The sequence below is a fragment of the Chiloscyllium punctatum genome, chromosome 25 (assembly GCF_047496795.1).
Source record: "Chiloscyllium punctatum isolate Juve2018m chromosome 25, sChiPun1.3, whole genome shotgun sequence".
Classification (NCBI taxonomy): Eukaryota; Metazoa; Chordata; class Chondrichthyes; order Orectolobiformes; family Hemiscylliidae; genus Chiloscyllium; species Chiloscyllium punctatum.
In genome coordinates, this window is record NC_092763.1 from 56288154 (window position 1) to 56302633 (window position 14480).

At 39.3% G+C, this 14480-nt stretch overlaps 1 protein-coding gene across 2 annotated transcripts in view; it reads left to right on the forward strand.

The window, feature by feature from the left end:
• The window catches only part of thoc2 (THO complex 2), a 141213-nt gene that overhangs the window by 117787 nt on the left and 8946 nt on the right, over window positions 1-14480 (forward strand). For both annotated transcript variants that reach the window (XM_072595309.1, XM_072595310.1), the window contains 5 exons: window positions 5831-5980; window positions 6324-6390; window positions 8551-8714; window positions 10749-10819; window positions 11305-11353. In XM_072595309.1, coding sequence (XP_072451410.1) covers window positions 5831-5980; window positions 6324-6390; window positions 8551-8714; window positions 10749-10819; window positions 11305-11332 — 480 coding nt within the window. In that variant the 3' untranslated portion in view covers window positions 11333-11353. The remainder of the gene's footprint in view (window positions 1-5830; window positions 5981-6323; window positions 6391-8550; window positions 8715-10748; window positions 10820-11304; window positions 11354-14480) is intronic.

The following is a 14480-nucleotide window of genomic DNA, read 5'->3' on the forward strand; positions in this document are numbered from 1 at the left end:
GAGTTTACTGTTGGTATTCTCCTTTTCTATCAAAATATTGGACCTTGACTGTTTTATAGTTCGATAAACACAGTGGACTGTACTTTCATATGGATGGGCATTTGTAAAACACCCTCTATACTCTTAAACTTGAAGGTTTATTCCTTGACAAGTTATTAAATAAATTGCTGTTAATGATCAGTGAGGGAAACAGAGCATATGAGGCTTAAATGAATAGACAACTCCAGACATTATCCCTTTAATCAATGAAGTTTAATAATTGGGAAATAAACAGTGGACGTATGAAGAGAAACATGAATTAAAGGGGTTGAGTATAATATCCAATCATGTAAAGAAAGAGCAAAGAGGAATCAAAGGAAAAGCTATTCAAAAATCACATTTATTCAAATATTGCTGATTTGAAAACCTAGAATATTTTCGCATACTTTTTCCTCATGTTTGGTGCCAAAGAGCCTAATTGACAGTCATTAACACATCACATTGTTAATAGGAGACATATGCTTGTAATTTCTCTCCTGAAGCACATATAGTGGGTTTAGTATATATCCAATGTGCAAATACAGCAACTTAACGCTGTCCACTGCATTGAGACAGTGTCATTTTCTCAAAAATAATGGTTTAACCGTCATCCCAGCACATTCAGCAACTTTTGGATATTAACATTTAACTCTGAATCTGCTGTTTTGCTGATGCTTAAATAATGACAGTTATCATTGGCATCTTATTTGACACATTCTTTCCCAATACTGGTCACAGTATGAGATACAAATATTTCAAATTAAGTTCTCTGAGCTGTTGTTTGGGATCTTTATCTACTTGCAGAGGAAGTGTATCAGCTTTATACGGGTGCGCTGAAGCGTAACTTTTCCTCTAACGAAAGTAAATATATTGAACCAGAACTTCTGATTATCATCTGAACAGATCCATCTGGCAGTCATCACATTGCATAATGCCCATTTATTATTCTTCTGTTTTTGAAGTCTGCTGCTTCCATTGCGGCCTGTTCTTTAAGCTTTGATGCAGAATAGCAGGCCGTTTTGAGGTCTGGTTGGAGGATGAGCAGAAGATTGGATCTGGGGGTGAGGGGAGGTTTCAGAGTTTCTGTTGGGAGTGGAAAGGAATAGGTCATCTGTCTGTATGGGGTAGAGATTATTGGCATGGAATTTGAGTTTGATTGAGGTGAGGTGGGACAAGTCATAGAATCATATAGCATGAAACAGACCCTTCTGCCCAACTCATCTATGCCGACCAAATTTCCCAACTAAATTAGTCATATTAGCCTGTACTTGGCCCATATCCCTATAAATCTTTCCTGTCCATGTCCCTGTCTCAATGTCTTTTAAATGTTTTAACTGTACTCGCTGCACCACTTTCTCTGGTATCTCGTTCCATGTACCACTTTTTGAAAAAGTTGCCTCTTGGGTCCTTTTTAAAATCTTTCCCCTGTTACCTTATACCTATGATCTCTAATTTTGACTCCCCTACCCTGAGGAGAAGACCTTTTGCTGTTCACCTTACATAAGCCCTTCATGATTTTATAAACTCAATATGGTCACCCCTCAACCACCTCCACCACTGAGGAAAAAAGTCCTAGCCTATTTAGCTTGTCCTTATAACTAAACCCGCATCCTGGTAACATCATGGTAAATCTTTTCTGCACTCTCTCCAATTTAATAGTATCCTTCCTGCAGCAGTAATATGTTACTGGCTGTACACCCGACCCCTTGCCAAAGCAGATGGTAGCAGAGTGAGAGGGTGTTTGTAATCCTAGAAACTAATGATCTGGGACACTGGTTCAAATCCCACTATGACCCATGGTGGGGTTTCAATTCAGTGAATTAAATCTGGAACTGGAAACCGGTCCTGGGGATGGTGACCAAGGCAACCATTATTGATTGTGGTTTTTAAAAACACCCCATCAGGATTCACTGACATGGGAAAGAAATCTGCTGCCCCTCACCCAGTCTGGGCCTACATGCAACTGCAGGCACCAATGGGGTCAACTCTGAATAGCCCTTGATTCAAAGCCAACTACAGGTAGTCTGCACTGACAGTGTCCACACAACCCACAAAAGGGTGTTTTCTGTTGGAAATAAGGTGGCCATCTTTTGGGATTTGGCTGTTAGCGGATTGGGACAGCTAAAGGTGATCAGGCCAAATGTTCAAGATGGACTCAAGTCAGATATCTAGGTTTGGTGGAGTCAAAGGTGTCAGGTTACTTATTAAACAGGATTTAAAGTAGGTTTTAATTCTTCTAATTTTTCTTGGGGGGGGGGTGGATGGGGAAGCTTCAGTTGCATGGAAAATTATGGAAAAAGTTAAATGGCAGGAGGACTCTGGAGAAGGTATTGAAGTTTCTAGAACAAATAATTAGAGTTTGGAAAGGGCCACGGATCTAACTTATAGAGCACAGCAGATAAAGGAATAGCGATGAGAAAGGGGTTGGTAACCTCAGCTGTTGTACTTAAACGTGTGCAACGTAAGAGCAACATACTTGAGCTTTTAGTGCAGTTTGATGGGTATGATAGAGACATGGCTGCAAGGGGATTGGAGCTGGGAACTAAATATCCAAGCATACACATCCTATCGCAAGGCCAGGTAGAGGGTGGTCAGATTGCCTTGGTAGTAAGAATAAAATTATAAAACTTGCAATCGATTTAGGGTCAGAAGGCATAGAATTTGTGTAGGTAAAGACTAAGAACTACAATGGAAAAGAAATCCTCACTGGAGTGAAATACAAACCACCTAGCAATAGTCAGTATGTGGGACAGAAAATAAATCAGGAGATAGAAAAGGCAATATTACAGTAATCATTTGGGAACTTCAATATATAGATGGTCTGGGAAAATCACAGTTGTAGATCTCAAGAATGGGAATTCATGGAATGTTGATGAGTTGGTTTTTTTTGAGCAGCTTGTGATAGATCCCACGAGGGTGCCAGCAGTTCTGGATTTGGTGATGTATATTGCAACTTGATTCGGGAGCTTAAGGTGAAGGAACCACTATAGGGCAGAGCTGATTGGAAGGGGAGCACAGCAGGAAAGATGTCGGAGTAGCAATGGCAGGAGTTTCTGGGGCTATGTTGGGAGACACTGCAGAAAGGAAGAAGAAACATACTCACGGGAGGCCATGGCAACCATGACAGCATAAAGGCAAAAGGGAAAACATACAATGTAGTGAGGATTAGTGGGAAACCAGAGGATTGAGAAGCCTTTAAAATGTAGCAGAAGTTAACTCGATATGAATTTAGGGGTGGAGAAGATGAAATATGAGGGTAAGCCAGTCAGTAATATAAAAGAGGCTTTCAAGAGTTTTTTTAGATAGCTAAAAGGTAAGAGTGGCTATTGGACCACTGGACAGTGAAGTTGTATGGGGGAAGCAAAGAAATGGTGGCACTTTCCATCAGTCTTTATAGTGGAAGATACTAGCAGCATACCAGAACTTCAAGAGTCAGAGGGTAGGAGTGAATGCGGTGGCCATCACCAAGGAGAAGGTACTAAGAATGCTGAAAGGTCTGAAGGTGGATAAATAAACTTGAATCAGATAGACCAGTCCCCAGAGATCTGAAGGAGACAGCTGAGGAGATTGTGGAGGCATTGTTGGTGATCTTTCAGCAATCACTGGAGTCAAGGAGGGTCTCGGAGGACGGAAAAATGGTGAATGTAAAATCCCTATCTCAGTATGGAGGGAGGCAGAAGATTGGAAATGATAGGCCACATAGCCTGACCTCTGCCATTGGTAAGAGTTTAGAGCCCATTATTAAGGATTAGATTGCAGAGTACTTGGAAGTATGTCGTAAAATAAGGCTGAGTCAGCACAGTTTCGTTCAGTGGAGGTTATGCCTGATGAATCTTAGAATTCTTTGAGGAGCTAACAAGACAAAGGATAACTAGTGGGCATGATCTCTTTGGATTTCCGGAAGGCTTTTGACAAGGTGACGCACAAGAGGCTGCTAGATGAGATAAGAGCCAGTGGTGTTCGGGCAAGGTAATTTCATGGTTAGAGGGTTGGTTGATTGGCAGAAGGCATAGAGTCGAGATAAAGGGAGCAAGAATACTAGACCACGGATGTACTGCTTAGGTTAAGGCTTTGGTCAGACTGCATTTGGAATGTTGAGAGAAGCTCCAGGCTTAGCTGGCCTTGGAGGAGGTCCAAAGGACGTTTGCAAAATTGATGCCAGGGATGAAAGACTTGTCATTTGAGGGGCTGTTGAGGACTCTGTGTCTGTACTTGGACTTCAGAAGGATGAGGGGTTGTCTGATTGAAACTTAGAGAATACTGAAAGGTTTAATTAGAGTGGACGTGGAGAACATGTAGGCGAGCCTCTTACTTGAGCGCACAGCCTTACTTAAGACCAAGATAAAGAGTGTGATGTTTGGAACCAGGGCCAGGTGGAGCTCATTGACTCAGATCCTTGATTGGGGTTGGCAGTTATAAACAGAAGATTCAGAAGGTTTCCTCAATCTGTGGACTGACTTTGAGCTGGCTGCATTGAGCCCCTTGCATTTATCCAAATTAAACTCAGCATGGATGAGTTGGACCGATGGATCTCTTTCCATGCTGTACATCTCTATGACTTCATAAATAATCATTTAAAGATTAAAGCTCAAATAGGACAGACGGTGACTATATAAGTAGTCCCTATGGTCATCCAGATCTAATTTCAAAAGCCATCAGATATTGTGGTGTTAAGCCATGAAGGTTGTAAGATTTCAGTTTCCATTCCCTGTCTGTACTGTTCATTCCTCCACCACCCCGACCCTGCTAAGAAAGGCAACCTTAGGTAGTACTCTTGGGGGAGAGGATTGGACCTGACTTAGCTGCAATGATTTTCATAGTCAGGTAGCCTACCAACATTGTCTAAGCTCTGAAAGAAGGCTAACAGAGTAAAGTTTGTTTTTCATTAGTGTGCAGTTGCTCAAGCATTGTGGCTTTATTTGTGCTGCACTTTATTACTTCTAAACAATTGAGAATACATAGTTTTGTGTTTTGAAATGTGCAACAAAATGTAAAACAAGCATTGTGGCCTCCATTGATAGATTAACATCATGAACATATGACAAGTCCTGGCAGGGAGGGAGTTTAGCATTTCCGTGTTTAGAATTTATCAAGGTCATTGTTTTCACAAAAATGGATTCCAACGGAATCTTCAGAGGAAATAAAATTTCTGGGAGCACCATATAATAAAAATTCTACTTCACTTTGGCTTGGTGGATGCCAATGGTCCTGGAAGTTAAATATTATGCTGTTCCCTTCAATTATGGATAGTTAATCAGAAATTTCCTGAGATAGTTGTTAAATGATGTTTCAATTAATTACTTGCCATATAAAGTAGCACCTCTGAGAGTGAGTTTGGGATATGGGGACAAATAAAAATTAATAAAATTTTGTTGACAAAAGTCATGGTGAATTGATGGAATATGATTTAAAGCTTTATGTTTAAAATAAGTTTTAATATTGATCATTTGGAATATCTAGAGATTTGGTTCTGTGAGTGGGGAACTTGGAAATTGGTTTAACATTAACTTGCCAATTATCACCAATTAAATGCAATTTCGGTATTCTTACTAAATCTATTTTACAGTAATCTTCAATCACAAAAGTGGTTTTTAACCACTTCTGATCAGTCTTCATTTTTATAAAAGTTTTTCAATATCGTCCTGAATGGAATTGCTCTTGTCTACAGATGTATGTTTTTAATTAAAAGCCAACTAACAGGCAAATGTGTTCTGCATTTAGATTGTCATTATAGGACGTTGACGTTAATGGATGCCATATAGTTGAGTTGAAATATTATGATCATAAGTATGCGTTACATCATTTTTAACAGCACCATAGCCCGCATCACACCAACCATAGTACAGGCACACAGTCAAAGAGCAAAGAAAGGGAGGTGGAGAAGAAAGAGGTGGAGAAGTTGAGGGATCGCTCAAGAGAGCGAGAAAAGAAAGAAGACAAAGAAAGAAAAGATCGCAAAAGGGTAAGAGATAAAAACATGAAAATAAAGCAAGTGAAAGACTGACCGATACACATTTTGTCAGTTGTGAGTCTGTTCAAACTAAATTGGTGAATCAGTTATATTGCTATTATGTTGAAATGTTACTTACTGTGCTGAGTATTTTTCTTTCTATTTCTGCTTTTTAACTTATCTGACGTTTGTCTTGGTATTTGAAGAAGCTTGGGTTAGGAATAGCTGTACATGTTCTGTGTTTATTTTGACTGATAATCAATTTGATTTGTTTGAATAACGTCACACCTGCAAACAATACTTGGAATGAATTTCCTTTGTTATTCTTAATCTGAATTTCGTCTTGTTCTTTCAGGATCATTCAAACAGTGATCGAGAGAATATACAAGAATCAAAAAGGCGTAAAGATGAAAATGGGACAGGTTAGCTTTAATATATGTTGTTATTTAAATTCTGAGCGCAACTTGACAAATCCAAGCTGTCTGAATGCTGCAACAGTGGAGTACATCAAACGATTATTTGAATGTTAAACATGACCAGAGTACAGAACAATGAAATAAAAATAAGAACTACTTAACCAGGAGAATAAGAAGAATTGATTGAAGGCATGGTCTAGTAATTTTTCTGAAGGTGTTTAAATGGATTGGATGGGAGGGAGTTACTGTTGATAGCTTGAACCAGCTCCCTGTGAGAGTTAAGAGAAATCTTGTTGGTCAAGATTCCTTTTTAAAAGATTCGTCCATTAAAATTTGGATTTGCCCTAACCAAAATGAATCTTTGAGCAATGTAAAGTGAGTTGGAATATCGAGTACTAAGATGTCATTAAACAAATGGCTGGGAGGATTTATTTCATGATGTAAAGTTCTGAACTGAAAAACAGGTTGAACATCCTAGAATAATGACATTGATGCTTCATTCATTCCCATCAACTCCCACAGTGAATAGGTGGTAACAACAATATGAATAGTGAGTTTACATTAAACTTATGTAGCCTTTGTAATCTATCTGATTATTATTGATCCTTGCTCTTGACCATGTTTATCTTCTACATATGTGCAAAACAGCAAGTGTCACATTCTCAGTTTATTCAATGAATAGAACTTTTGGAGGCTTTTTAGGGTAGATTCAAAGACATCTTAATTCACAGGAACTTGTCCATTAGATATTTATGATGAATGATAAAAGAGAATTTGATTCACATCCAGTATAGTATTGTTAAAGGGTGCAAAGAAGAATGAAGAACTGTATAGTGGGTCAAGTCCAGGAATGAATTTCTAAATGTTTTGAAATTTGGTTGCTGCAAGGTTTGGGCGAACTCTGTGTAGATCAGAGAAAGCAGAGCTAGCGAGTGAATTATTGGTTAAGTTGTGGTTTATAACTCTGTTTATGCAGTATTGATTCTGGCTGACTAATTGGGTAAATTTTTGGTCTGTACCTGTGAGGAGAAAGGATAGCACTCATATCTCTGCCCTCATCAATCTTTGTGGTTACCTCCTCAAAAATTCAATCGAGTTTGCAAAATATGATTTTCCTTGCACAAAACTATGCTATCCCTCGTCATTCCTTGCCTGTCCAAATGCATATAAATCTTATCTTTCAGAATCACTTCCAAAGTGATTTAGCTTTGTGTGAATGTGAATTATGTACAGAGATTAGACAGATTAAATTTCTTGCAGATAATGTAATTGCTTGAATAAAATACCTACTCGCAAGCATTCAGCAATTTGTGCCCAAATTGTTTCTTATAATCCATATTTTGTTTTAATCTGAACAGCAGTTTCCCTTTTAAACAAAATGCAATGGACATGTTTTAAAAAATGTCTTAAAACGTTTGTCCAGTAGACCTTGCCGACTTTTGTTTCAAAATTAGCATTCAGAGAAATGGAAGGTGAATTGCGCACATGTATGGTTATGATTTATGATACACATTCTTCTCAAATGTGATAACTGATATATATTGCTGTTCCTCAGCTATGCCAGCAATCGTAAGAAATACATTGAAATGAAAGTGCTAAATCAGTAGATTAAACTGGTAAATGCCGTTACTGTTGTAAGGCAAGGAAATGTGACAGCATGGAATATATGAGCAGATATTGTTTTATGATGGTGTTTGAGATATTCAGCGAACCCAAAACAGCTCTGAACAAAGAATCAAAAGAACTGCAGATACTGGAAATCAGAAACAAAAAAACAGAAACACAGTTCTGAAGAAGTCACTGGACTCAAAACGTGCTTTCTCACCAGAGATGCTGCCAAGTCTGCTGAATTGTTTCAGCAGTTTCTGAAAAAGAACTGTTTTGAAACAGAAACAAAAACAATTACTTGAGAACTATAATGTGCACCTGCGGGAGAAAATTAATCAGTTTATTAACATCTCCAACAGTGCAATGGTCCATCTGTATCATATAGAAATGTTGTCCTATGTTGTGTGTTCATGTCTTGAATGGGATTTGAACCCGGAACCTTGTGATTCTTAAGGCAAGAATGTTACAATTGAAGCAAGTCTAACATTAGACTACCTTTTTTTGTAAAAGTTTGTAGTTAACTACCAGAGAAATGAGGATTCAATGTTTACTTAACAGGTGGCTCTGGAAAAAGGAGTAAAAGTGCAAGTCCTGCAGATTCCCCACGTTCAACTGAAAAGGAGAAAAATAAGAGTTCAAAATCTAGCTCTGGTAAAGACAGGGATAAAAATGATTCCATCAAACTAGAAAAACTAGAAAAGAGTTCAACAACAAGCAAGAAGGTATAGTCTTGTAAATATGAATATGCATCCTTGATAATAGGATAGAATTAAGTATGCAACTTAATGTATGCCTAAGAACTCTACAAAATCTTTTCAAAGTAGCCGATCATTTCTGATCCAGTGTTAATGTCAAAATATATATTTTGTCAAAATGAACTTACTATGTGTAATTTTATTGCACAGTGAACACTTTGCTAAAAAGTATGTGTTTTAGCAAGCATCTGCAAAATTAAGAAATTTTAATATGTTAAAATGCATATTGTACTTAACTTTATTGTCACTTGCACATGATTGGCCTGAAGCATTGGCAGAATTGCCAACTTTTCTGAGGGATTGCTTCTCTTCTCCAGAGGTGAAATTTGATATAGCTCCAATTCTCAGAAATAAAGTAAAAGCAGAAAATGCTAAGAACAAATGATAGATCCTCCAATATCCAAAAGAAAAACTGATCTGCAGATCCCAATGTTGGACTGGGGTGTACAAAGTTAAAAATCACACAACCCCAGGTTATAGTCTCAAGTTTAACTGGAAGCACTAGCTTTCGGAGCCGCTGCTCCTTCATTAGGTGATAAAGGAGCAGCACTTCGAAACCTGTTGGACTACAATCTGGTGTTGCGTGATTGTTAACCCAAAAATAACTGGTATTTCATTAAATTACTCACAGTCATGGCCACCTCTTCAACTGTGGTTTATGTTGCATGCATAATACGTAAGCTAAGGTTATATCTGATGAAAGTGGTCATACAAGTTCAACTTATGAAATCTACCAACATAAATTTCTTAATGAATTTATCTGTTCAGTTGATTGGTTCACTGCTTTATTATGAGTAAAATAAATATTGGAAAGGAAATTAAACTGAAACCCAGTTTGAGTAGTGGGCATGATCCTCTTTTGTCTCCCTTGTCTCATTGTATTTTCCAGATCTGTTTTATCTGCCCTACTGAGCATTAACTTTAGCTCCAGTTTATCAAATCCTACTCAGTGTTCCAGCTTATTGCACCTTCGCAAATGAGTTATCTGTCATTCTTAATATTTTTACAAGGATGTTGGCAGATTTGCAGGGTTTGAGCTATTAGGAGAGGCTGAATAGATTGGGGCTATTTTCCCTGGTGCATCGGAGGCTGAGGGGTGACCTTATAGATGTTTATAAAATTATGAGGGACATGGATAGGACAGATAGACAAGGTCTTTTCCCTGGGGTGAGGGAGTCCAAGACTAGAGGGTATAGGTTTAAGGTGAGAAGGGAAAGATTTAAAAGGGACCTAAGGGGCAACTTTTTCACGCAGAGGGTGATGCATGTATGGAATGAGCTAGCAGAGGAAGTGGTGGTGGCTGGTACAATTGCAACATTGAAAAGGCATCTGAGCGGGTATATGAATAGTAAGGACTTAGAGGAACATGGATCAAATGCTGGCAAATCGGATTAGATTTATTTAGGATATCAGGTCAGCATGGATGAATTGGATCAAAGGGTCTGTTTCTGTGCTGTATATCTCTATGATTCTACTCTAGAGCCACTTGCCAAGTCTGGATGTTGACGTGAGGTATTGCTTCATACTGAAAGGACAACTTTATTCTGCTGCTATATTGGCAAGTTAACTAATTTTCTGGGCATTGCTTCTTGTATTTGCAGGTCATTATAATTTACCTAGAGGGAGGAAGCATAAGGAAAGTGGGTTCTTACATTACATTCAGCATAAAGGAAGCGCTGACATGGAGGAAACAGAGCTGTCACTATTGTGAAATCTTATGGCTGTACTGAATAATAAGGATAAAGCAGAATAGTATCTTGAAGATGAGTAACTTTGATAATTAGACAGAAAAGCAATGTTTCAGTAGATGAGCAAGACTTGAAAGAAATGAGCTAGCAAAAGAAAATGCCCAGATGATATTGTTGGACGTGTTTGTGTGTACAGCATGTTTTTGTCGGTCATAATATTTTTTGTTTCTCCCATAGGCAATGCAGTTAATGTGACCTAGATCTGTACAACACATTTAAAGTTTGTAACACTTTGCCTTATCATATTTTACAGGAATCTAGACATGATAAAGGAGACAAAAAAGAGAAGCGTGAGAGTGGAGGTTTGAAAGAAGACAAAAAACAATATCCTTTTATTGACGCCTTGACAATTGAAATAAATTGACTCCTAATAAAAAATAGATTTATTGAAGTTTCTACGTTGATTAAAATTTATGCTGTTTTAGTTATGTCCAGATTTGAACTGTCAAGTAGCTGAATAAATCATTGATGTTCTCGGCGAAAGTGAGGACTGCTGGAGATTAGAATCAAGAATGTGGTGCTGGAAAAGCACCACGTGTCAGGCAGCATCTGAGGAGCAGGCGAATCGACATTTCTGTCAAAACCCCTTCATCCTGATGAAGAGCTTTTGCCCAAAACATCGATTTTCCTGCTCCTCGGATGCTGCCTGACCTGCTGTGCTTTTCCAGCACCACTCTCTGAACGTTGATGTTCTCAGTCTGGTTTGACCAATTTAGGCCCCTAAAACAACTTCTGTTAGTGAATAAAATTCTGCCTTAAAATTCACAACATAAGGGATGTATAATTGTGATTTTTCTTAACGATCATACTCATAAATCATCAGAAAAGCATAGATAATAAAGAATGACACAACTCATGGTAAGTTTGTGATTCAATTTAAGACTGAAATCAGTTTAATGTAACGTATCAGTTCTTGTTTCAGTACTTACCTTGGAATCTAGTTCATTTGGAGTTTGCTTTGTTATTTCCCTGTTTCTTTCCTCGTGATGTGTACTCAACTTGAAGGCTGTTCGATCAATTTGCTTAACAGAGTGACAGGAATTTAGTGAATTGGGCAATGTAAGGCACATAGCAAAGGAGGTGCTAAGTATTTTAAAGTAAGGGAGCAACAGTAAATATATAATCACAATTCTGAGATAAAAGGAGATCAATTGAAATTGATGTTCTTAGGGTGCACTTTCCAATGATAAAGGGATCCAGTTTGTATTTGTTAAGCAAATCAGTAATTTAACAATAATTGGAAATGAGGCAAAACTGAAAATAAATGTAAGTTTGAGTAAAACAGTGAGATATCGTAGAACCTGTTGCCAGCAGTTCCTGTGTTATGTGGGAATTCTGGAATGCTTCATGTGCCTTGGTGAGATCATGCTGTGAAGTACCTTGTTCAGATTTGGCCTCCTTATTAAAGCAATTTGCACAAGTTTACTTAACTAATACATGGAAAAGATAGCTTGTCTTTTAAGAAAGATTTGGGAATAGTGATCACAATTCCGTAAGTGTTAGAGTATTCCCGGACAAAGATGAGACTGGTCCAAGTGGTTACTTGAGGGGAGGCCAACTATAGCAAAATTCAGCAGCAGCTGGGGAATGTTGGGATATTAGGAGCAGCTGTTTGAGTTAATCCACATTTGATATGTGGGATGCTTTTAAAGAGATGTTGATTGGAGTGCAGGACAGACATGTCCTTGTGAAAATGAGGGATAGAAATAACAAGATTAGGGGACCATGGATCGCAGGCGAAATTGTGAGACTAGCTAAGAGGGGAAGGGAAGCATACATAAGGTCTAAGCAACTGAAAACAGCCGAAGCTTTGGAAGAATATTAGGAAAGTAGGATCATTCTGAAACGAGGAATTAAGAGGGCTTAAAGAGATTATGAAATATCTTTAGCAAACAGGATTAAGGAAAATCCCAAAGCCTTTTATTTGTATATGAGGAGCAAGAGGATAACTAGAGAAAGGGTTGGTCCACTCAGTGACAAAGGGGGGAAGTTATGAGTGGAGTCAGAAAATGGGTGAGATTCTTAATGAGCACTTTGTGTCGGTATTCACCGAGGAGAGGGACATGACGGATGTTGAGATTGGGATGGATGTTTGATTACTCTGTCAAGTCAGCATAGGGAGGGAGGAAGTATGGGGTATTCTAGAAGGCATTAAGGTGGACAGGTCCCCTGGTTCAGATGGGATCTATTCCAGGTTACTGAGGGAAGCGAGAGAGGAAATTGCTGGAGCTTTAACAGATACCTTTGCAACGTCCTTGAACATGGATGAGATTCCAGAGAACTGGAGAATTGCTAATGTTGTCCCCTTATTTAAGAAGGGTAGCAGGGATGATCCAGGTAATTTTAGACTGGTGAACCTGACATCAGTGGTAGGGAAGCTGCTGGAGAAGATACTGAGGGATAGGATCTATTTAAATTTGGAAGAAAATTGACTTATCAGCAATAAGTAGCATGGTTTTCTGGACAGCAGGTTATGTATTCCTAAATTGATAGAATTATTTGAGGAAGTGACAAAGTTGATTGAGGGAAGGGCTGTAGATGTCATATACATGGACATCAGTAAGGCATTTGATAAGGTTCCCCATGGTAGGCTGAGGGAGAAAGTGAAGTCACATGGGCTCCAGGATGTTTTAGCTAGATGGATAGAGAACAGGCTGGACAGCAGGAGACTGAGAGTAGTAGCAGAAGGGAATTTCTAAAAATGGAGAACTGTGACCAGTGGTGTTCCACAGGGATCCGTATTGGGACCACTGTTTGTGATACACATAAATAATCTTAAGGAAGGTGTGGGTGGTCTGATTAGCGAGTTTGCAGATGACACTAGGGTTGATGGAGTAGTAGATAGTGAAGGGAGCTGTCAGAGAATGCAGCAGAATATAGATAGATTAGATTACTTACAGTGTGGAAACAGGCCCTTCGGCCCAACAAGTCCACGTTGACCCACCGAAGCGCAACCCACCCAGATCCATTCCCCTTCACCTAACACCACGGGCAGTTTAGCATGGTCAATTCATCTAACCTGCACATTTTTGGATTGTGGGAGGAAACCAGAGGAAACCCACACAGACACGGGGAGAATGTGCAAACTCCACACAGAGTCACCTGAGGCGGGAATTGAACCTGGGTCTCTGGCGCTGTGAGGCAGCAGTGCTAACCACTGTGCCACTGTGCCACCCTTGAGTAGATTGGAGAGTTTGGCAGAAAAATGGCAGATGGTGTTGAATCCGGGCAATTGCAAGATGATGCATTTTGGAAGATCTCGTTCAAGAGCGAACTATACGGTAAATGGAAAAGCCCTGGGGAAAATTGATGTATGGAGAGATCTTGGTGTTCAGGACATTGTACCATGAAGGTGGCAACACCGGTCGATAGAGTGGTCAAGAAGGCATACGGCATGCTTTCCTTCATTGGATGGCATATTGAGTACAAAAGTTGGCAGTCATGCTACAGTTATATAAGGCTTTGGTTCAACAACATTTGGAATACTGCATACAGTTCTGGTTGTCACATTTCCAAAAGGATGTGGATGCTTTGGAGAGGGTGCACAGGAGGTTCACCACGATGTTGCCTGGTATGGCGGGCGCTGGCTAGGGAAGAGGGGTTAAGTAGATTAGGATTATTTTCATTAGAAAGACTGAGGTTGGGAGGGGGGAGGGGGAGAACCTGATTTGAGGTCTACAAAATCATGAGAGGTATAGATAAGTGGATAGCGAGAAGCTTTTTCCCCAGAGTGGGGGACTCAAATACTAGGGTTCATGAGTTGAAGATGAAAGGGGAAATGTTTAAGGGAGATATGTGTGGAAAGTTCTTTACACAGAGGATGGTGGGTGCCTGGAATGCATTGCCAACAGAGCTGGGCATGATAGCGTCATTTAAGATGTATCGAGACAAATACATGAATGGATAGGGAGCAGAGGGACTCAGATCCTTAGAAAACAGGCAACAGGTTTAGATAGAGGATCTGGATTGGTGCAGGCTTGGAGGG